We start from the raw sequence: 22,487 nt of genomic DNA on the forward strand, positions 1-22,487 counted from the left end.
TTCAACCTCCATCAGGACTTCCTGAGCCAGATGTGGTTTCCAGGAATTTATTCCACCCTCAGTAGATTGTTTGGTTTTAATTTATTTCCATCCACCCCCCCCACCCCCCCCCCCCCACCCCCCCAAGAACTATTCTGGTCTCCCCTTGAACTAAAGTGGATTTGTTTCAGCAGATTGTGGAGTAATGTTGTGATAACATGTGCAGGTCCATCTTCCCAGTCTCATTTGGACCAGAGTTCTGAATAGCATTTTGGCACCATGAGGGTCCCTCCTCTTCCAAGTGGCAGCACTGACAGATTGGGTTACACCATGGCAGTGGCGCACACTGTGCTTGCCACAAGGTAGGCAGTGGAAATGCTACTGAATGAAGGAGAAATGATCCATGCTTGAAAAAACATGGAACTGTGTCTGTCTCTAGTAAATTAGTATAGCGTGGAGCAGAGACTCTACACTGCCAGGGTCTGTCAGCTCCTGTAAACCTGTTATCCAAATGCTTTAGCTTATGTTTTCTGATGTTGGTGTTAAGGGGTGATTTTGCCCTGTTAGGACCAGAAACTATTCCACAACTGCGACCGTAACAGCTTCAGTCCCATTTAGTCTTTATTGTAAGAAGACAGCTTTATAAAACTCTGAATGTTTCTCAGCAAGCAACCTGTCCAAAGTCAAACAGTGAGGGAGTAGCTCTCTTAACCTTCTCAGAAGTGACCCAGAGGATCCATGTGGTGGATGTGCTGGCAGCCAGGTAGCAAGTGTATTTGCTGCTGGATGATAAAATCTGTGCTTGCGAAAACCTGCGCTGTTTAACACAGCAAGGACAAATCTGTGTCTGGATGCAGCAGGTGAGAATAAAGGGATTTTATTAAGAAAGCAAAGTGAGTACATTGGAGGAAGTGGAACCCAGTATGTGCTGCTGGACAATCCTAGCAGGCTCATGTAGCTGGGGAAAGGGGGACAATCAAGTGTGTTTGGAAACACTGAAAAAGGCCTGTGATTGGAATTCACAGAAATTAATTAATCTTAACTTGAAGTAGAGCTTGCTCCCACTATTTCAGCATCTGCTCCCAACAGAGCTGCCTTTGGCTGTATGTCTGGAGATCAAGTCTGATGAGGGACAGCTGAGGAATTGGGGTTTAGTCTGGGAAAGAGAAGGCTTAGGGGGGACTTTATTGCTCTCTACAGCCACCTGAAAGGAGGATGGAGCCAGGAGGTGGCTGCTGTCTTCCAAGGGGCAAGGGGTAGGACAAGAGGAAACAGCCTCAGGCTGCACCAGGGGAGGTTTAGACTGGATATTAGGAATAGTTTCTTCCCCAAAGGGTGCTCGGGCATTGGAACAGGCTGCCCAGGGCAGTGGTGGAGTCACTGTCCCTGGAAGTGTTTACAAACCGTGTAGACGAGGCCCTCAGTGACGTGGTTTGGTGGTGGCCTTGGCAGTGCTGGGGAGCAGTTGGACTTGATGATCTTAAAGGTCTTTTCCAACCTGGTTGATTCTGTGATTCTCTGTTTTGCGTCAGCAAAGTTAAGTGCCCCTGGGAGGGAGCAGGTATTTCTGTGCACTTTCAGCTTGTGTGGTGGCCATTGCAACACTGGACCTGATACAGAAGGCGGAGAGCTTGTAGGTCTGTAATGATGGGAGACAGGTCGCTCATTTCCAAGCAAATTTCCTTTTCGTGGAGAAATAATTAGAGCATCCTCAGCCTGGGCAGCAGCTGAAGTGTGCTTAATTAATCACTGTACTTTGGCAATGTCTAGAGAATGCTGTTGAGATCAGGGCCTGGCACTAGGGGCTACTCTTATTCTTAAGAACGCAGTGCCCAAAGGGCACACAGATCAGAACCATCAGGGAAAAGATTCATCTCAGTTTTCTGTGTGGGGAGGTGGTGCAGAGGGAGGTGTCTTATTTGAGCTCATGTTCTGAATTTGCAGTAAGAGCTGGAAACTGAAGGCACATCTCTGAAATAGGAGCAAAATGTTTCAGCTGCAAATCTACCTTCCCTTCATGGTTGTCCTAACCTCCCAGGTTGTGTTTGTTCTTGCTGTCAGACACAGGTTTAGCAGTAGCAGTTGTTTTTCTCCTTCTTAGTAGCTGGTGCAGTGCTGTGTTTTTGACTTTCAGCCTGGGAACAGAGCTGATAACACCGATGTTTTTAGTTACTGCTCAAATGTTTAGTCTGACCAAGGACTTTGTGAGTCTCATGCTCTGGCAGGGAGGAGGGGAAGTCAGGAGGAAGCAGAGACAGGACACCTGACCCAAACTGACCGAAGAGGTATTCCATACCACAGCACGTCGTGCCCGGGATGTAAGTGAGAGTTACCCGGAAGGGCAAGTTCACGGTGGGGTTGGACTAGGTATCGGTTGGTGCTTGGTCAGGCTGGGTATTATCGGTCGGCGGGTGGTATTGTATTCTCTTCCCTTGTTATTTCCCTTATCATTATTATTACTGGTGGTAGCAGTAGTTATTTGTGTTATACCTTAGTTAGTGGCCTGTTCTTATGTCAGCCCGTGGGAGTTACATTCTTTTGATTCTCCTTCCCATTCCTCCGGGAGCAGGGGGAGGGCAAGAAGGAGTGTGCGAGGGGGGGGGGGTGGGGGTGTGTGTGTGTGTGTGAGAGAGAGACTGCGTGGCTGACTGGGTTTAAACCACGATGCATATACCCACTGCTGGTAGACGATGTAAATCATTCCAGTCCTGTGGATCCATTGTAGGCAGCTGCTTGAGTTAGCACAATGGCAAGCATCACATGCAGAGGGAAAATGGCAAATGCTCACAGGCTTCAAATCATGGCTGCCCGTACACTTCTGCTCTTTGATGGCTCAGTGGCTATAAACCGCAGCAGTGCACAGAGATGAGATTTGAATCCAAAGGTGCAGTGAATTACAGTCTGTTCATTACTAGCATTTTGCCCAGTAATCACTTTGTACAGCGTGTCCTCACTGAGTTCACATTATTTGTAAGGAAACACAACAGGCTGACACACACCTGCAAGCTTCAGGAGCCTCTGTGGCCAGAGCAGTGCAGCACTAATGCTGCAGCAAGCTGAGCCCAGCTGAATTGAGCCCAGGAAATGTAAAGCCGTAAACACCGCAATACCTGCCAGCTCTCCCATCCCATGCAGGCAACTCCTCTGCTTCCTGCCCCCCAATACACACGGAAATGCTCTGCAGAAATCTGCCACAACCTGCTCCCACACACAGAAACCTGGGGGTTTATAATCTGAAAGTTAAAATAGTGCTCCTGCCCTTGGTGCAGATGCTCTGCTACCAACATGGAAACTGCTTTCTCTCCTGTTTAGTCTACAGCACAGTGCACAGCCTGGAGCTCCAGCCGTTCTGCATTCCAGGGCATCGCCTGTGAGCGTCCAAGGATTGTGCTACAGGACTTAATCCTGCTGATCCCATAGTCGCTAGTTCAAAGAGGTGTGCCTGGCTTAAGTGATGTAGGGGTCAAAGTCTGGGCAGTAGCTGTTCTTCCTCTTCCTCCAGATATAAGCAGATAGATGTCCATAAAATGTCCTTAATGTTTCCACTGATGGAAGAGCAGCAACCAGCATCTGCAGACCTTCTGTTAGATTCTCTAAGCTCTTCCCCTGGCATTTTTGAGCTGTCCTGTTTCATCATCTCTCCTTATGTGGTATCTTGATTCTCTTTGTTATTCGGGATCTCTCTCAGCTTTGTCTTACCAGTAAATTTTAGGAGCACTCTGCTGCTTTCTCCTCTTGAGGTAATATTTCCCTATCTAACACTTTATGCTGAGCCCTCTCCATAGCAAAATCAGTTAAACTCCTGGAGCCATCTGTAGGTGGGCAAAAATGTGATTCCATTGTCATCTAATAATGCGACTTGTAATCACCTCCAAATTTAGAGGTTAGTTCTACTGTAAATTAGAGCAAAAGTCTCTAAAGCTTGATGAGAGATCTGTCCAGGGATGATCTTCTGATTTCATCTCCACTGCCGGTGTTATTAGCGACCTGATGGACAGGGGACACTTTTAATTGAAAGACATAAGATCCTTTAAATTGTCTGCCTTGACACAACAGGGCTTTTTTCTGGTGACTTCTCGATGGGCTAGCTTTTTGCTACAGCTAACCCAAATCAGTCTGCAGAGGAGATGAAAGGGACCTGTCTTCTGTACTTTGGGAGGTGCAAAAGAGGTTTGGCAAGATAAAAGTTGCTTTGTTTTCATGCAAAAAAAAAAAAAAAAAGAAAAAAAGATTTTGTCTAGGTTAGAGAAATCTATATTTGGCATAGAGAAAATTAGTGATAAGAGGAGATAAACAGTTGTTGACATGCAATGGTTGCATCCGGTGGGTGCTGAGTGACTGCTGGTGGCTGCAGGAAGCATGGCTGAGTCACCCCAGCAGCCCACATACAGGATTTCCCCAGTTACATCTCTGCTATGCCCATTCTCAGTGCCTTACAGGCTCCTTTCCTAGCAGAGGAGACCATGCCAGCACCTTCCCTGTTTCACATGGACTCTACATAGCCAAAAGGAATGAAGCAAGGTGCAAGCATGTTCTGTCTTTACAGTGAACTCCTACAACCCTGAGATCTCCACCTCCCTCTTCAGACCTGCACATCCAGCTGTCAACAAGAAGTTCTCGAGGTTTGCCTTGGCTCTGTGTAGGTTTCCTATGAGATGTTGGTTCCTGCTGGAGTATCAGAAAGGATCTGAGCACAGAGGCTTACCACATGGAAAAGATGGGCTTCTGTTCTCTGTATACCAAAGCAGAGGAAGGAATATGCCAAACCACAGAATTGATTAGGTTGGAAGGGACCTCTCGAGATCATCTAGTCTGACCCCTGTGCTCTAACAGGAGGTTTGAGCATGTCCATATCCAGTTGGGTTTTGAATATCTCCATGGATGCAGACTCCACAACATCTCTTGGCAGCCTTTTTCCAGTGTTTAGCCACCCTCACAGTGGGGAAAAAAAAAAAAAAAAAAAGTGGTTTCTTGTGTTCAGATAGAATTTTTTGTTTCATGTGTCCCTGCCCATGGCACGGGGGTGGAGCTAGATGATCCTAAGGTCATTTTCAACCCAAACCATTCTATGATTCTATTGCCCCTTGTTCTATCAGAACTGTTGTACTAGCGTAAGGTAGCTCTGGAAATGCCAACCTGACTGGAATTACTGCTAGCATTACCCTCTTCTCCCTTCTCCTGAGCTCTGAGTCTTAGCGAGGGGGATGACCTTACCTGCATTGCGATCTCATCCTCTCACTGGACCAGTCCTCTAAAATACAGAGCTTTGCCTTCATTGCCTCTCAGTGTTAACCCTGAGCCAGGCTTTATGGTGATTCTCTTTGCTCTTGCAGGAAGAGCTGGAGTACGGATCGTGGGAACAATGCAAGGTGGAGACACAGAGGAAGATGTAAGTGACCATCCCATGTGCCCGTAGAGCTTTTCTGGGTGCTTAAGAATGAAATCCCTCTCCTCAGCTAGAGAAACATCTTTTTACCTGCTGATTCTCCATGCCCCAGGCCTGCTTTTCCCTCCTTTCCTCTAGCTGACAGTTTGCTCATCTGCATAATAACACATTTTTCAGTTTTGTTTGCTCTTGCAATCTCTGCCCTGTGCTTTACCTTCAGCCTGCAGTGCATAACTAACAGCCCACAGCCTGCAGGAATGCCATTTTGTTAAGCTGTTGGGACAGATTGCTGTACTAACATTGCAGTAGCCTGTACTAACAGCATCAGTCCTTCAGTCCTCCATGATGACACACGGATGAGAGCAGAACTGAGAGGTGTGCCCCTTGGTATCCCTTCCTGGTAGAGGAAGTTATCCCATGGCTACTGCCTTTTTAGGTGACCTGGTGAGTGGACAGCGTCTGAAGGGGTACACACAGGTTTGTAGAGCAGGCACTTGTTCTGACTGCTCTGCTCAGCCTTTGGCATGTGTAGGCAGTCTTTCTGTGCCTCTGGACACTTCTTGGTGCCTAAATTTGTACTAGAAAGCTGAAGCCAGCTGCTGTGATATGGTTTGCATCCATACCTTAAGCTCTCCCCACCATTCCAAAAAATACTGACATCCAAACTGCTGATCAGAAGCGATGGGGTTGTCCTGTTCCTTAGGTGATGCTGGAATAGTGTTGTGGGCAGTGCTAGTTGGTACAGGCCAAAACTGTGCTAGGAAATAGTGCAGACACTTAAATATAGGATGACTGTGAATCTGTATTTGAACCTATGCTGTCTGTTATTTCCCAGTGAAGTGCAGCAGGAGTTTGATGGACCAGGAAGCAGGGGTTAATGGGCAAGTTGTGTGCTAGCACAATTCCAGAGTCCCAAAGAGAAGGTTAAAAATGAGAGGGAAGTGGATGGGGGAATGCACTTATGTTGGACATAAGAAAAGTAGGAAACTCCTACTGTTTGCCGCAGCTGTCTGGCACTGCTGAGTTAGCCTTCCAAAGCTCTGCACTGACTATTTCTCCTTCAGGCAAGGCCAGAAGAGAGAAAAAAACAATGCTACTGAGCATTCATTGCAGAGACCTGGAGGCACTAGAGCAATAAGGGAGCTAATTCTCTTACTAGAGAAGGATGAGCTGCCCTTTCTGCCCATCACCTTTGCTCTGGAAAGGAACTTGCAAATCATGCTCTGCTGTTCGCTTGGGCCACATGGATGTGGTTAAGGCTATTTGATACCTTCTGGGGAATGATTTATGCCCTTGGCATTCAGACGCAGTTCTGGGTAGGGTCAGGGGTGACAGTGCTGTCGGCAAAGGTGTTGTGACCTCAGTCACAGTGCTGCCCAATGGTCCTTGACCATGTTCTTGCCAGATTTGGATAGTCATCCTCTGCAGTTTCTCTTCCCTTTGGACTTTCCTGTTCACAGCTTTCACACATATCTCCTTGGCACAGCCGCAGCATATCCAGGTGTGGAAAGCCAAGGCCTTCAGACTCTTCTTGCCCTCAGCTGCAGCCACTTCAGTTGTCTCGTGGTTCTGACCTCTTAATACAGCACCTCAGCAGGCCCTGATGTTGAGAGGCTTTGCTTAGGGACCTTTGCAGGCATCCATATGTCTGAGATCAGGGAAGGAAACTAGGGAGGCTGGTTTGAACCCCTCTAGGAGTTAATTGGGTTATGGAATTGAGAAGAGAGAAGGCTTCAGCCTATCTAAGAGCCAGCAGCCATATGTCCAGCCTCTGTCACTTGCTGGTGTGGCATATGATGCCTGAGTTGTGCCTGTCTTTGCTGCCTTCTCCCCTGCTCCCATGCTGTTTTCTTTCTGTTTTCTTTCATGTTTTTGTACTTTTCCCCCCCCTACTCTGCCTCCCTGTTTTTTGCACTCTGGTTCTCCAAGGGTAGATCCGCCCCAGGCACACCCAAGATCGTCGCCAAGGCACAGGTGGGTTTCTGTCTTGCAGTTCATTTTCTTTCACTGCACCTTGACTTTTCAGTCTCTCAATAGGTATTACTTTAAACACTTTGCAAATTTTTTAATGCCAGATTCAGCAGAAGTCAGGGAGTTCATTTTTGTCAGCCCTGTGAGGTGGGGAAGGAGGTTGGCAATCAATTAAGCGAAGCAGCCACTGTCTAGCAAAATGGGGAGCTTCTGGTGAAACCACTATGGGCCATTAGCTGAGCTCTGGCTCTTCATTGTTTTGGAAGGCCAGCAGCACACAGCAGCCTGAGCTGGAACAAAAACTCTTGCAGAATCTGCTGCTGTTCCCTGAAGTAAGACCAAATCTGGACTCACACAAGTCCAGACAAGCAGCCTTCCCCATAGCCTGCAGGTATGTGATAAGAGTGCAGGGGAGGAAGCAACTCAGCATCGCCCAGCAGTGCCATCATTACTTCTGAGCTGGCAAAGACACCTTGCCATCTGAGATCTGAACTGGGTTTGAACTCTGCTTTCCTACAGGAGGACTCGGGGGATAGCGAGATTGACCTGGATGAAGATGAGGAGGATGATGATATGGAAGACAAAAGCATAGAAATCTCACCAAGAAAATTTGTTCTCCGAGCAAGGAAGCCAGAGCCACTGGAGGAAAGTGATAATGACTTCTGAGCCTGTAGTAGTAGGACCAGGAGACATCTTGAAATACAGACTTTGGAGAGCATGCAAGCCAGGAGCTAATATCCTACCAATTCAGCATGAATTCAGGGGTCTTTAAGTAGTGTTCATTAAACTTGAAAATGAAACTTGGATTGCCAGTCTTGGGACTCTCAAACCATGAGCAACTTATCTGTAATGAGAATCACAGTAATGCGGAGTGCAGTTATATCCGTAATAGCAGTAGAACTGGCCCTCATGCATTGCAATGCCAAAACTCATGCTCCAGTGAGCATCATGTGCTTGATTTCCATGCCTTTTATTATGTCCAAACAGATTTGTTTTGGCTTAATGAAACTGGATGAAAAGCTTCTCTGGGAATACATTTAAATGGTTTTTAAATTTGGCTTAAATCTATTTATCCTAAACATATCCTTTACTTAATCAAGGGCTTGACTCCCCAGAGAGCAGCACCAGTTAGACTGAAGGAGTGAAGTTAAAACTAGGAAGGTAGTGAAAGGGTCCTCAAATACCACCTTCAGTGCAGCATCTCTCTGTATTTCATCTGTGTTGGTGGGAATTGTTCTCAAACTTCAGTCCCTGTGTGCTCTGAGAGACTGTGCTGTAACTTAATCTGTATGGAATTAGCCCCTTAATTATTCTGGTACTTCTGGGGTGGACTCAGATTTCAGCACTCAAATGGGCCAAAACTTGGGCTTTTGTTCAGTAAGTCATAGTGATGCCATCAGTGAAGGTCCATTCAGGTGAACACAGGGGCTGGAGTTCATCTAGTGTGTTTTCTCTGCTTTAGCGTCACATTTTGTCTTCACAGGAGCAGAAATCAGAGCTTGATTAGAAGAGTTCTTTTTGGTGTATGTTCAAGAGGGCAGATGAGAGTGTTCTGGCTGTTCTTCTGCTCTTTGCTTTTCTTACTTTGGCAAAGTACTTTGCTTTCCCCTCCATCTGAAGCCTAGAGGCAGGTCCAACCCCTCCATTACCGTGCTGAGGGAAAGAATACATGTGAGTTACTTGAAAACCCAAGAGCTTTTTCATCTCTCCATGTCGCTGAACCCAGAGGTGGAACCATCACACCCAAGGCAGTTCCCCATCAGCAGAGCTCACAGCTTGAAATGGCATGTCAAGCTGGGACAGAAGTTTACAGGTGAATGCAGCACAGGTTTTGTGTAGTGATGGGACATACATGGGTGCAGTGATGTGCTGAAACACACACAGTCATACAGGCTGGAGCTGAACTGGCTGGTGTTAGGGCACCTTGTTGTACTCTGCAAAGTTAATTGGCATTTTGCGCCTCTCTTCAAAGAAAGCAGACAGCAGATGGTGCTGGACCCCTCCTGCAGAACTGTTAGGGTGGTGCTGTGACAGTCAGGGAAGAGGTGGTTGTGCTCACCACATCCCTCTCCCAAGGGATAAGTATATCCTGATTTTTAGGACCTGGTTCAAAAACGTTTCTCTGTGTTATGCAGGATATCTATTCTGGTCCTCCCTGTGAGCTGAGATATATCTGACCTGTGAGACTTCCCATGAAACTGGGCCCAGTGCCCAAGTCTGTGTTGCAGTTTCAGAGCTAGTTTTTCATGTTATTCCCTATATTGTAGGGTGAAACAGAACACTGACTTAACACCTTGTGTGCCCAGAACCAGGGCACATGTCACCTGCCTTCCAGAACAGCCACCAGGTTCTAGCCATGGTTAGCATTGCGGCTTCTTGTACCAGGCTTCAGCAGCAGCACTTCTGGAGGCAGTGGAAATGAACACTGAGCTCTTGAGCTTTCCTCTTGGGACTGTCTCTGCATAGCAAGGCGTGTGCATAGGTGGACAGATCCATGAAATCTATTTCAAATTGTTGTTAACTCCTTGTTTTCTGGAGCTCCAGGGCACAGGAGCTGATTGGTGTTGTTGATCACTCTCTCTGTTGGTGTTTTAGGTAGGGTTTCAGTTCAGGGTTAGGCACAGGCTTTGCCCAGAGCTGGGCCCGAACCTCAGCCTGCCCTGAAATAGTGGTGAAAGAGGTGGGTAGGACTTAAATCACTCCATGTTACCATGTTGGAGTGTGTGGAAAAGCCATGAGCCTCTTGTCACACCAGCACAGGCAAAGGCTATGCAGCCAGGGCAGCGGAGCACAGTGCACCCGGAATGGAATGGAATGGAATGGAATGGAATGGAATGGAACAGAAGGCTGCCCACAGCATCTTCTCAGCTCAGAACCGATTCATTCCCAAATATGTACGCATTGCCCCTCCCAGCTCAGCATTTCTCCTGGAGGTTTCTCCACAGAGGTCCCTGAGTGGTCTGAGCCCTGCTCAGTCCCTGAGCCCTGAGTGCAGCAGCAGCATGTCACAGTGTGGGCTCTGGCTGGGGTGCAGTAGAGAGAGGGGGCAGTGGCTGGAAGGAGCTCAGGGGGCAGTTGCATAGTTTGGCTACTGGACCACCTGCAAACCTGGCACCTTCTGGAGAGTTGCTGGGTCTCTGCCACGTACATGAAGGCATCACCCAGCACCTCTGCTTTCAGCAGAAAGACGACCGGCTTGGGATGGACCCTGCCTGCAGCTGGGACATTGGGAAGACGCATCCCCGCATGCCAAGGTCACACTGATGACACAAGCACAAGACCCAAGAAGTGCAGCTTGAACTTAAGAGGCAGAACTTCGTATTAAAGCAGTCCCAGTGCAGCACCAAGACACATGTGCTGGAGACAGCCCATGTTATGCAGTGCTGTTCCTCTTATATTCACCCTCCCACTCCTCCTCCCACTATTGTGAGGGCTTGTCATTTCCCAAGGTTTTTCTAGGTGGTTCCATGCATGTGCCTTGGGGTGCTGGTCTCTGATAGAGAACAACACTACCAAGCACTTCAGGCATGCTTGGTCAGCACCAACCTGTTATTGATGGCAAACAGCACAGGTTGCACTCGCTGCCTATGATCTGCTCTGAAGTGCCTGGGTGCATAGCATCACTCTCATCTGAGCAAGGAATCAGCAAACCTCTCCTTGTTTCTCTGGGATTTCGTAAGAACCTGCAGACTGGGCTGTATTTAGGCAGGTGAGAAGAGGCTGCTGTGAATCCTGCCCGAGTTTCACCTCATCCTCCTGGGATCCCTGCCAGAAGCAGACAGAGAAGAGCTGGTGCTGAGAGCAGAGCCCTGGAGCCCTGGCTGCAATGTTTACCCACAGTGCCTCAGGCTGGGACAAGAGCAGAGCTCTGAGTGGTCAGGATGTGCCTGGTGTGGGACAGGGTCTGCGCAGAGCACTGTAAACCCCATGGAGATCACAGGAGGGAGTCCCTACCGCCGGGGTGGTGGTAAGTCACCCATGAACACAAGAAGGGCTGGTATGTGGGATCTGCCCCCTCCTCCCTCTTTTTTGCATTTCACCCTTTCCTTGAGGCTCTCCCAGGGCCTGGATGAGCAGGGACATGACATATATCCCTCAGCTTTCAACACAAGTGAGTCTTGACCCTCCTGTACTGCTGATCCAGAGGCTGCGGTCCTCCTGGGCTGTGCCAGGTAGCTCAGGAGCTCTCCTCAACCCAGCTCTCCTCCCTGGACAGGCAGACAGGGCCCAGGCAGCTCCCTGTAAATCCATGCTGGCCAAAGGAACCACTGGGTCACCTCCTCGCTGTGGCCAGGCACCTCACACGTCCACCACGCAGTTGGGGGAGTTTGTCTGGATGGCATCAGAGATCATCTTGGCTCCCGACTGTCCAATGCGGTTCCCCTGCAGGCTGGGAGCAAAGAGGATTTCAGGCTTGGCCATGAGGCAGAGCAGGATCCTTGGTGAGTATGAGAGATGTTCCCAGGTTTACACCAGCATCCAGCATCATCTGTACCCTCCCCATACCACCCAGGGGCTATTCTGGAGAAAGCCTCCGGGAGGAGCTGAGCCAGACCATTCTTGTGATATTTTAGAGTGTATTTTCCTTTTGAGTGGTTCTTTGCCATAGGGGCAGCCCCAGAGAGGGACTGTGGAGAAACGAGCTGAGTGGGTATCGTGCCTGGGAGAAGCACAATGTGTCCTTGTCCCTTTCCCCACTGGGGAGCTCCCTGTAGAGCAGGTGGGAATGGGCAGTGCCAGCAGTGAGGAAGGTCCTGTGACCGTTCCTGTTGTCTCTCCCACCCCTGCCTCACCATCCCGTGCAGTGGCCACTTACTTGATGTAGGTGAGGCCATGGTTTCCCATCAGAGCAGTGGCGATGCAGATGGCTCCGTCCATGCCCAGGGTATTTTCCTGCAGGCTGCAGGAAGCGGGAGAGTCAGAAAGCACCAGCCAGGGAGATGTGGCTACCAGGAGGGAATGCATGTAGTGGGCATTGGGAAAAGCCCCCAGCTCAGGGGTTTGCCTCACTGAGAACTGCTAGCCTCCAGGAAGGTCTGGAAAGGCTCGCTCTGGCTCACCCCAGGGAGCAGGATACTCACTTGAGCCAGCGGAGGCTGCGGTTCACCTTCAGCGCGTTGGCCATTGCCTTGGCTCCAGCCACACCGATGGAGTTTCCCCGCAAGCTGCAGAGAAAGGCAGGCGATGAGGAGTGACGGCCATGGGGTGCAAGAGGAGGTGGGAGAGGTGTCCCCATGCCAGCAGGTCAGGGGACAAGCCAAGTCTGGTAGGACATGATGCAAGGATGCTGAGCTAAGAACCAGGGTCCTGGACATCTCCAGGGAGCAGTGTCACAGCCATGGGGACTTGTCGGCCCCACCAAGCACTTACTCCAGGATCTGCAGGCTCTTGTTGACCATCAAAGCTTCTGCCAGGGCTTGGGCACCAGCCATGCCAATTGAAGCCACCTGCAGGCTGCAAGAGAGCAAGGACCTTCAGTACATGTCTTGAGGGGGCCATGGTGTGCTAATTGGACAAGCTAATTAGACAGGCTGCAATGCCAGGCCCCTGCCACAGCCTGGATACTCACTGCAGATGTGCCAGGGTTGTATTGAACTTCAGCGCAGCGGAGAGGGTGGCCATTCCCTCGTCTCCAATGGCGTTCTCCTGCAAGCTAAGACATGCAAGTGCCAATCTGCCCATGGTCCACGCACCCAGGAGCAGGGAGAGGGGCAGCAAGACAGGCACAGTGTGCCAGGCTTTCCTAAACAGCATGGGGGACCCTGGACCACATGCACTTGGGGCATCCCCAGCCAGGTACAAGTGATGGAGACACAGGATGGACTGGAGCACGTGGAAGAGGCAGCAGGCAAAACCACCTCCCCTGGAGCAATGTGAGGGCAGAGTGCTTGTGCGTATCCCTGTATGAAGATGCTGCCCAGGACCTGTCTGCCCGTGCCCCCACTTACTCGAGGCTGGCCAGGCTGCTGTTGGACTGTAATGCTTGTGCTAGGGCTGCAGCAGCTTTTGCCTGGATGAAGTTCCACTGCAAGCTACAAACAGAAGAAAACAATAGGTAAAGCTTAGGGTGGCAAGAATGCTCCCATCCCTCCAGGCTCAGCACCCACCCACTCCCATCCAGTGTGGCAGAGGCCAGGAAGTGACCCATGTGTAAGACATGGTGGCTCCATCTGGATGGCACAGCACACCTCCCATGGAAGGGTGACCCAAGGAAGCCACTCTCACAGACTAGAGGGGCTGAGGCCCAGGAGCAGTGTCCCTGGCCAGCATTCATGCAAGCAGCTTCAAACCAAGCCAGATCCAAGGAGAAACTCACTGGAGGGACTTGAGCGCCCGGTTCTCCTTCATTGCTAAAGCGATGGCCTTGCCACCTTCATCGTACAGCAGGTTGGCTGCTAAGCTAGAGGCAGGGGATAGAGAACACAGGTCACACACAGAATGTGGGACAGTTCCAGTGACTGTGCAGCAGCATTCATGCCCTTCTGTGGCCCAGGCAACTTACTCCAGCTTCCTGAGGGTGCTGTTGGTCCGCAGGGCGTGAGCAATGGCGGGACCCCCTTCCTTGCTGATGGAGTTCTCCCGCAGGCTAGGGAAAGACATATGGGGCTGTTGAGGCATGGCATTGCCTGTTCCCCCCTCCTTGTCCCCTGCCCTGAATCTGAGACCATCTACTGTAATGGTGGCAGACTGCCTGCCTTGTATCCCCATCAGCATCTGTATCTCCATTCTCTGTGCATCCTACAGCTGTGGGCACTGCTGGCCCACCAGGGCTTGTTCTCAGTCTCCCATCATGCTGCCATCATTTCACTGTGGGACGTGACTGGATACTGTCCCAGGGGAAGAAATCTAACTGTGGAGAGAAGATGCTCACAGGTGATGGAGGGACAGAGTCTGCTTTCAGCATCCCAGAGTACTTGTAGAAAAAAACAGGCACAAACCCAGGCTGCTGACAAGTTTCTGTGTTGCAGCAGCAGCTTTTGGCCAGTTTTGGTCACTTACTTGAGGTTGATGAGTCCCTTGTTGGAGCAGAGAGCTGCTGTCAGTGCGGTGACCCCAGCACTGCTGATGGAGTTGCTCTGGAGACTGAGACAAATGGGGGAAGATGTGAAGATGAACCAGTCCTGGCATTGCAGGTAGGCTGTGGGGTCATGTTTGGGGTGAAAAGTGTCACATCTCCCAGCCACAGGAGGTGTGGAGGCAAGCCAAGGCTAAAGCACCAACTTCTGAAGCAGCCAGGCCAGGATCAGCATCCCCTGCTCACCACAGCAGCACTGGCCCCACTGAGCAGAAGTGAGTTTGCCAGTGCTTCGGATGGTATTGTCTGGCCATCACTGTGGCTGCCAGCTCAGCTGGACATGTGGTTCCTGTGGATTTTGTGTCCTTGTCATGCCTTGGGAAGCCAGTGATGGACCTTGGGCACAGCAGCTCATGGCCAGGAGCCATCAGCTCTCCACGCTGGGTGGAAGGAGCAATCCATTCTGGCTGCCGTTCCCACCCTGACTCTGCTGTTACCTTCCGTGTCAGCTAATTCCCACTGGGGAACAGCCTTTGGGAGAAGGCCCAAAGCTACTAGTACCCTCCAAAAGCAGAGAAAAAAAGTCATCATCAGGATTAACTCCTTCAGTGGCAGCATTGCCTGACACTGCTCCATGGTGCTCCAGCCTTATGCCCCTGCAGGGGATGTGGTGTGGGAGAGATGTGGGGAGAGTCTGGGGTGGTTTGAGGGGACTGTGAAGGGTGGGAGATGGTGGTGGAGTGAGAAGGCTGGGCTCTACTGGGCAAGCAGGAGACAGGGCACGGATGGGAGCTTACTCTAGGCTTTGCAGGCTGTGGTTCACCTTCAGAGCTTCAGCCAAGGCAACCGAGCCATCATCTCCTACTGAGTTGCCGGATAGTCTAAGACACAAGAGGAAGAGCATTACTGACAGTCATGCTGTAACCAGCTCAGATCTGCTTGCCTCTGCTGGAAAGAAGACTTGTCCTCCTGGTTCTTCATGTGGCTCCCTGCACACCCACAGGTATGAGGAGTATCTCCACCGGCTTGCTCCAAAAGTAACTCTGTGGTCCTTGCCCCCCTTCACCCACATCAACACCCTGGGGCAGAGCTGGCAGAGCCCATCCTGCCTGTGCTACATGGCCCAGCTCCTGCCCACAGCTCCTGCCCACAGATCTATGGTGCCAGTGTCACCATCCCTCCACCTCATTGTGCTCTTACATCAGCTCCTTCAGGCTGCAGTTCTGCTTCAGCGCTTCTGCTATTCTCCTGGCACCATGGGCTCCGATGGCATTTTTCTGCAGGCTGCAAAGGTGAGGAAGGTGCCTGTGAATGTCAGGTGCCACATCCCCATCAGTGGCACCTCGGTCTGCTCAGTGGCAGGGAGGGGGGACAGCAGGTCCCGGACACTCACTGCAGGGTCGTCAGCCTGTGGTTGGTCAACAGGGCCTCGGCCAGGAAGGTGGCACCTTCCTCCTTGATGGCGTTGTGCTGCAGGCTACAAGGAGAGAGAAGCAGGGCAAGGGACTGTGAGGGGCAGTGGCCACCACCACAGCATTTGCTTGCCCTTGTCCTTGACATGAAAAGGGCAGCTGGCCCCCAAGCATCCTTGCCCAGGGGTCTCACTCCCTTCTCTCCCATGAAAGATATCTCCTTCCGTGCAACAACACCCTGAGAGCTCCCACGTGAAGGATGGACCTCAGCCTCAACCTGGACCCACTGAAGCTGACGGGCAGGAGGATCCCAACATCTCTGGCCCAGGGCTGCCTGGTCTCTGCTTGCTGCACTCATGCTTGCTGGCCAGTACAAGTGAACCGGGTTATGTCCAGGGTCTCCCCCTGTGCTGGCCTTGGGGGTGGGGAAAACCTTGATGAGACAGGAGAGGGCTGGAGATGGCTTGTCATGGGGGTCTGCCCCCAGAGGTGCTGCAGAAGTTGAGACTTACTTCAGGGAGAGCAGGACTTGATTCTGTTTCAGCGCATCAGCCAGTGCTCTTGCTCCAGTGGGGCCAATGGAGTTGTTCCGCAGGCTGGGGTGAGACACACGGAAAAGCCAAGGTTAGCAAAACCAGAGTGGCCTGTGCCCAGTTTGAGCCAAATGCCTTCCCATGGCACAGCCTCTGGCCCTGCTGAGCTGGGACATCAGGCCAGCAGCTTGCAAGAGTTATGTTCACCTATTGAGCAGCAGTGGCTTTGGGGCTGAAGACCCTCCTCAGCCCAGTCAAGCTGAGTGGGATCCAGCCCCACTGCAGCCATGAGAGTGGTTCCAGGTGGGGAATGTGTGTGGCAGGCGCTAGTAAAGGAGGAACACTTACTCCAGTGCTGTCAGGCTCCTGTTCACCAGCAGCGATCTGGCCAGTGCTTTGGCTCCCTTGTTGCTGATCTGATTTTCTGCCAAACTGCCCAGAGAAAGGAAAAATTGGGTGTTTTTGGGGTGGGAGAGAGGATCCTGGCATGCCCTCGGACACAGCTTGGGTGGCTGAGCGGAGGAAAGTCATGAGGAATGTTTGATTTGAGGTACAACCATGCAGAGTGGTGGATGCTCTGAGGTCTGCTGTCCTGGGGTGGACCCCAGGCAGGGCGTTGCAAAGACAGGGTGGAAGGGGAGTTTCTAGACTCAGACTTTTCAGTGGTGTTCTGAAAAGGGAGCTCAGATCACAGCATGGGAGACTCTGCACAGCCACTTCAGAAGGGCAGGGAGGTGGGAACAGTGGGGATCCATCTGTCTGGGGCAAGGCAGAGCTCTGGATCAGGAGTCTGTTCCCTCTGTATGTCAGATGCTCCACGCAGAGCCTCAGGTGTCCAGCAACCAGCTGTGCCCTTGGAAAGCAGTTTGTTGGGATAATGCATGGATTTCTACACAAATTTTTAGGAACAGAGAGGAGGCAGTGGTCCTCGGAGGGCTGGGTGAGAGAGCCTGCCCAGCCACCGAAGGATACAAGGGTATAAGGTCACCATGCCTGGGTCCAGGAGATTGTGTGGGGCTGTGCTTGTCAACAGTACCCAGGGCAGCCAGTGTGAGAGACATCCCTAGAGGACCCCCACCCTGGTTTTGAGGTGCCCCAGCTCTGCTCTGCATCCCCAGGAACAGCCTATCTGCACTGGGCCAGCTCCTACCTGAGCTTCTGGATGTGGCAGTCTTTCACACTCAGCATGCTGCCCAGCAGCTCCATTACATTGTCCTTAAACTGGTTATTGTCCAGCCTGGAGAAGATACAAAGGAAGAGCAAAATCAAGTGTTTGGAGAATAGAGTGGAGAAAATTCTACCCTCCTGTGACATCTACCCATCACAGGTGGAGAAACTCCAGCAGAGAGGCAGAGCTGATCCATGGCCAGCCCTAGGGCATCTCTTTGCTGATGGACAATGCTGGTGGGCCCCTGTTTCCCAGTGACACCCAGGATTTTGAGTCACATCCTATCATCCCTGCTTGCTTCCCCTGCAATCTGACCAGGACTCACCTGAGGTTGTGGCAGAAGAGGAGCTGGGAAAGAAGGCTCTTACAGACGTTGTAGGTGAGGCAGTTGGAGAGGTTCGTCTCCTCCATGCAGATGTCAGAGACCTGCAGGAGATAAGCCAGGGCAGAGCAGTTCACAGGGGTGAGCATCCCGGCCAGGCTCTCATTTTTCATTGCTTCTTCTACCATCTTGGCAATCTCCGTGTGCTGGATTTCATGGAGGCAGTGCATGGTGTTCACTGCCCGTGAGGAGATGGCGTAGCCAGTGTTCAGGCAGCCCTGGAGGAAGCTGACTGCTTGGCTCCTGAAGCTGTTGTGCTCATCCTTCACCAGCAGCCACCCAGAGAGCAGCTTGTTCACCTGCGGGGACAGGAGCCCGGAAAGGAAGCGCACAAAGATGTCCAGCTGCCTGTCCTCTGCCTGCAGTGACCTCTGAACAGCGTTCTTGAAGTGGTTGAGGAAACCCAGCTTGGGCCAGGACATCCCACTCTCCGTGAAGAGGTCGAATATCGCCCGCTTTGCAGCTGTGTAGTAATAGATGGCTGCTAGAAACTCCTGTAGGGTTAAGTGGGAGAAGCAGTAAGCTGTGAAAGACTGCATCTCCTCTTTGAGCAGGAGCCGGCTGCACAAGCTGATCTGCAGCAAGGAGAGGTCAATGCCATAGGCCTTCATGTCCTGCTCATAAAACACGTATCTCTTTTTCAGCAGCCCGTAGAAGGCCAGCTTGCCCAGGCTGCCCACTATCTTCCTGCTGTTGCTCACAGCCTGCTCGAACCTGAGGGTTTCTCTTGGCTTTTCTGGCCAGTTGCTGCTCAGAGCCATTTTAAAATAGTAGGAGTAGATTTCTGAAAGGGTCTTGGGGACACCAGTTGTTTCTTGGGGTTGATCAGTTCTGTGTTTTAAGTAATAACCAATTGAGGAACCACAAATCCAGCAAAAGCCAGGAACGGTGCACATGACATGTAATGACCTGTTAGCCCTGATGTGATGCAGGACTTGGCCAGATAGGTCTTTGTTGTCTAGGAACATCTGGTCCAAGAAGTCCTTCATCTCTGCAGCTGCAAAACCTCGTATTTCTGTCATCCGGTCAACAAGGCCACCAGGGATTTGGCTGGCTGCTGCGGGCCGTGACGTGACCCAGACAGAAGCCTCCTGCAGCAGGTTGCCACGTATAATGTTGGTGATCAGGTTATCCACTTGGATCTCCTTTTTGGGATCAGTGCATACTACTGTGTTGGAGAAATCCAGAGGAGTCTTGAACTCATCCAAGCCATCGAGGATCAGCAGAGTCCTGGCGGCTCCCGCCGAGATGCAGTTGGGCTCAGTGTTGTGAGGGAACGCCAAGCAGATGAGCTTCTCAGCAGAGAGCTTCTCATAGGTGTTGAGCTCCCGGAATGTGAGGGGCAGCACAAAGATGATGTCTCTGTTGATCTCCCCTTTTGCCCAGGTGTAGACAAACAGCTTCGCCAGTGTGCTTTTGCCAATCCCAGCAACTCCGATGGTGACAGAGATCCGAGGTGGGATGCTGACCTTGGAGAGAGGGAGGAAGAGCTTCTCCAGAGGAATACTCTTGGATACATTTTGTAGTCCTTTAGTGGCTTCAATCTGCAGGATGTCATGCTCCTTCTGCTGGATATCAGTCAAACCTTCCACTAGCAGCAGGTTTGTGAGCCGCTGGAGGGAACCTGTCTCCAAGCCATTCCCATAGTAGCTTTGGAGACTCTCCAGATGCTTCTGCACCATGGGTTCTGCACAGAGAGAAATGAAATGGGAGGTTGGGCTGAGGAAGAGGATGGTAACCCCAAATGCAGTTGAGAGATGCTTCACTTTTCTGCCATGCCCAAGCAGAGGGGAAACCTCACAGAGCTGTTACATCCAGACAGGAAGGTGTGTGCTTGGAGGGCACTAACAGGCTTAAATGGTACTGGTCAGCATCAACCCATTGGACCAGGAGCCCGTTTAAGCTCAGCCCTGGGCCTTCAGCCACTACCTAAACTATGTTGCAGGAGCACTTGTCTACGGTGCCATTATGCCTGTGACCGCTATGGACCTTGCTGATCTGGACCTTGATCTCGGACTTCATTGCTCTGCACTTGCCTGGTGACCACTGGACTGTGTCTGAACCCATTTGCCCTGACTGGATCTGACCCTCACCTCTGGATTGACTTCCCAGCTTGACCTCAGCCATGCCTCATCACCGTGAACTTGTCTGTTGAGTTGGAGTCTTGACTGAACATGGTGACCATCTCTGGCCCTGTCCTGCTCACCTGGCTCAGGTACAACAGCCGCTGGTACAGTGTATTTAAACCCTTCAGCTAAGGCTGGACAAGCAGGGGATGGTGCTGCAGACACCAGCCAAGGACGGAGCCTTCCAACCAGGAGGAAAAGCTCTTATGGCAAGAGGGTTGCAAGGAGAGCATGAAGTTGATGCAGGCACCAACAGATGGGGTCAGGGCTGCCCAGCCGTCCTCTTCCTGCCATCCCCCTGTTCCCAGCCCAGCTCCTGGGACTGAATGGTGTGATCTAGACATTGAGGACATTAAAGACTCCTCAGGCTGCCCAGAGAAGTGTACTGAGGGCAGCAAGGGGCCTGGAGGAAGATCCCTCAGACATGGCAGAGAGCCCTTGTCACCCCATGGCTATGTCCTTCCGTAGCAGAGACCCTGTGATGGCACCATCACTTGCATGGATGCTCCCTTCAGAGCTGTCAATGCTTCCCAGCTGTGTGCACATCTTGTGGAGCTTCAGCAAGTGCCCATAGCAAGGATATGTGTGCAGACAGCCCTCGTTGTGTCCAAAGTAGACTGCCTACCGTAGACGGTGATGTGAAGGTAGAGCTGGGAGTTGGTGGTCTCGATGAAGTTCTGCAGGGACTGGGAGGCGAAGCTGCCCTTGCCAGCCAGGAGGTCCACCACAGCCCTCACTTGCTCGGGCAGGGACCTCGCCTCCTGCGCCCACTCTGCCTCCTCTGCTGTGAGCAGGTCCAGCCGCCGCAGGTAGCAGATGATCTCCTCCAGGAACTGCGGCGAGATGGACCTCACCAGCTGCTTGCGGTAGCGGTTGATCCAAGCCTCTGTGGGACAAGAGAACAGGAGAGTTGGGCCTTGAACAAGCTCTGGGCACGTTGCTCAGGGGTGATGGGGAGAGGCAGCTGTGGCGCACGTATTCTGACTCTGAAAGCAGTGTGGGGAAACAAGAGACCTCCAGAGCGACCTGCCAAAGCCCTTGAGAGGATGCTACCCCAAAGCTATGCAGGCTGTTCTGTCAGGAGCTGCTTGGTCAAGGCAGCAGCTATCAAAATTGGTGTCAAAGAAACCAAAGAGCACAATCATGAAATAACACTTCCTCCTGGAATCCAAGGCCATGCAAAGATAAAAGTCTGAGCAAGATAATTTCTGTTTGGGGACAGCCACTCCCTCTGTGCCAGGAGAGCAGTCCCCAAGCCCTTGGAATAGGAACTGCTGTTGCCCTCACGCCTTGATGCCCACCTTGTCCCAGTTTTTAATACGGAACTCCACCAAGATCATGGATCTCTGGCTGCCTGCCACCACTCACCGTCCATCAGAGGCCTCCTGTGATGTGCTGTTCCCTGGGTAAGGAGCACTGTGTTGGCAGCAGCACGGCCGTCCCATGGACTGCCCCGTGTCCCCCTGCCTGACTCACAGCACCAGTTGAGGCTCCTCAGCCTTTATCCATGTTCCTGCTGGAAGAAGAGGAAAAGGATCAGGATCAGCGTGGGAGGGAGCCCACCCTGAGCTAATGTATCATTGACTGTGGTTGAGCCAAGGGTCCATTCATCAGCTTTTGGCTAAGACCAGAGTCTCTGGTGCTGTGGACCTAACAGGGACAGAGCCAGGACCATCACGCTGCAGCATCTTTGCCTCATATGCCATGAACTTGATGCCTTCATCATCACCACTTATGCTGGAGCATTTCTAGGGCAGAGTGATTGCATTAACTGCCCTGACAATGTCCCCGTGTCATCTGTGGGTCACCCAGCAAGCACCCAAGTGCCACCAGGGGGACAGCAGGGCTGTGAACCACTCGTGCACTTCATTCTCTGCTTTGCGAAGGAAGTTGTGGGGCAGCAGCAGAGTGATGAAGAGCCTGTTTTGGTTTTGAACCAACCTCACCGCCATCCAGAGCCTCCATCAGGGCTTGCTGAGCACAACCAACACCACATCCTGTTGTAGAGCTCTGTAGATGCTGCACTTTCAGCAGTGGAGCTGCTGAAAGCGGATGATGGTCTGCAGGCAATGTCTCACACTGGTGAATCATTGCCTGGACAAGGAGCATCTACCCTCTGGCAGCTGCCAAACCACACTGAGGGCCTGGTGTTTTGGTTTTAAGAAGTTTGTCTTCTTACTGGGTCCAACTGTTTCTTGAGCAGAGATGGAGAGGGAAGTGCCTCCATGCCTGAGGGTGCCCAGCTTCACCTATGACTTCTCTACAAGCCCCAGAGTCATCTCCAGGACCTGGCCGTGTCCAGATGGAAGCTTCTCAGCCCCAGGCGCTGTCTGATCACAGAAACAATGCAAACACAGTGTCTCATTGCCCTGTGTCTCCTGGCATGGCACCCTTTCCTCACCTCCACTTGGCCTACAGGATGCTCTAGATCACTCACCCCATGATGGTGGTCAGAGACAAGGAGTTCCCTGTGCTGCCTTTGCCCAAACCCACTCCTGAGTAGGACATGGGCACT

The 22,487-nt window shown here is 51.6% G+C and overlaps 2 protein-coding genes across 8 annotated transcripts in view; one reads left to right on the plus strand and one right to left on the minus strand.

Moving 5' to 3' along the window:
- CLUAP1 (clusterin associated protein 1) overlaps positions 1 to 8,142 on the plus strand; it is a 69,291-nt gene extending 61,149 nt beyond the window's left edge. For 3 of the 5 annotated variants that reach the window (XM_065683759.1, XM_065683760.1, XM_065683758.1), the window contains 2 exons: positions 5,313 to 5,368; positions 7,856 to 8,142. In XM_065683759.1, the coding sequence (XP_065539831.1) occupies positions 5,313 to 5,368; positions 7,856 to 8,002 (203 nt within the window). In that variant the 3' untranslated portion in view covers positions 8,003 to 8,142. Of the gene's footprint in view, positions 1 to 5,312; positions 5,369 to 7,294; positions 7,340 to 7,855 lie in introns of all 5 variants that reach the window. The other 2 variants (XM_065683762.1, XM_065683761.1) reach the window with 2 other exon arrangements.
- On the minus strand, positions 593 to 21,424 carry NLRC3 (NLR family CARD domain containing 3). Of its 3 annotated transcripts, XM_065683756.1 has the most exons (19): positions 21,341 to 21,424; positions 20,598 to 20,858; positions 17,790 to 19,533; positions 17,447 to 17,533; positions 16,645 to 16,728; positions 16,276 to 16,359; positions 15,745 to 15,828; positions 15,552 to 15,635; positions 15,149 to 15,232; positions 14,336 to 14,419; positions 13,839 to 13,922; positions 13,653 to 13,736; positions 13,285 to 13,368; positions 12,906 to 12,989; positions 12,707 to 12,790; positions 12,418 to 12,501; positions 12,153 to 12,236; positions 11,614 to 11,726; positions 593 to 8,989 (listed from the first exon to the last, which is right to left on the minus strand). In XM_065683756.1, the coding sequence occupies exons 1-18, from the start codon at positions 21,345 to 21,347 to the stop codon at positions 11,636 to 11,638; spliced, it is 3,282 nt and encodes a 1,093-aa protein (XP_065539828.1). In that variant the 5' UTR covers positions 21,348 to 21,424; the 3' UTR covers positions 593 to 8,989; positions 11,614 to 11,635. The 3 variants fall into 3 exon arrangements, with proteins under 3 accessions (XP_065539828.1, XP_065539827.1, XP_065539829.1); XM_065683755.1 differs by lacking the exon at positions 593 to 8,989 and having other exon boundaries at positions 9,822 to 11,726; XM_065683757.1 differs by lacking the exons at positions 593 to 8,989; positions 11,614 to 11,726 and having other exon boundaries at positions 12,202 to 12,282.
- Positions 21,425 to 22,487: the final 1,063 nt, after the last annotated feature.

Source organism: Lathamus discolor, chromosome 6 (genome assembly GCF_037157495.1).
Source record: "Lathamus discolor isolate bLatDis1 chromosome 6, bLatDis1.hap1, whole genome shotgun sequence".
In the NCBI taxonomy this organism is placed as follows: domain Eukaryota; kingdom Metazoa; phylum Chordata; class Aves; order Psittaciformes; family Psittacidae; genus Lathamus; species Lathamus discolor.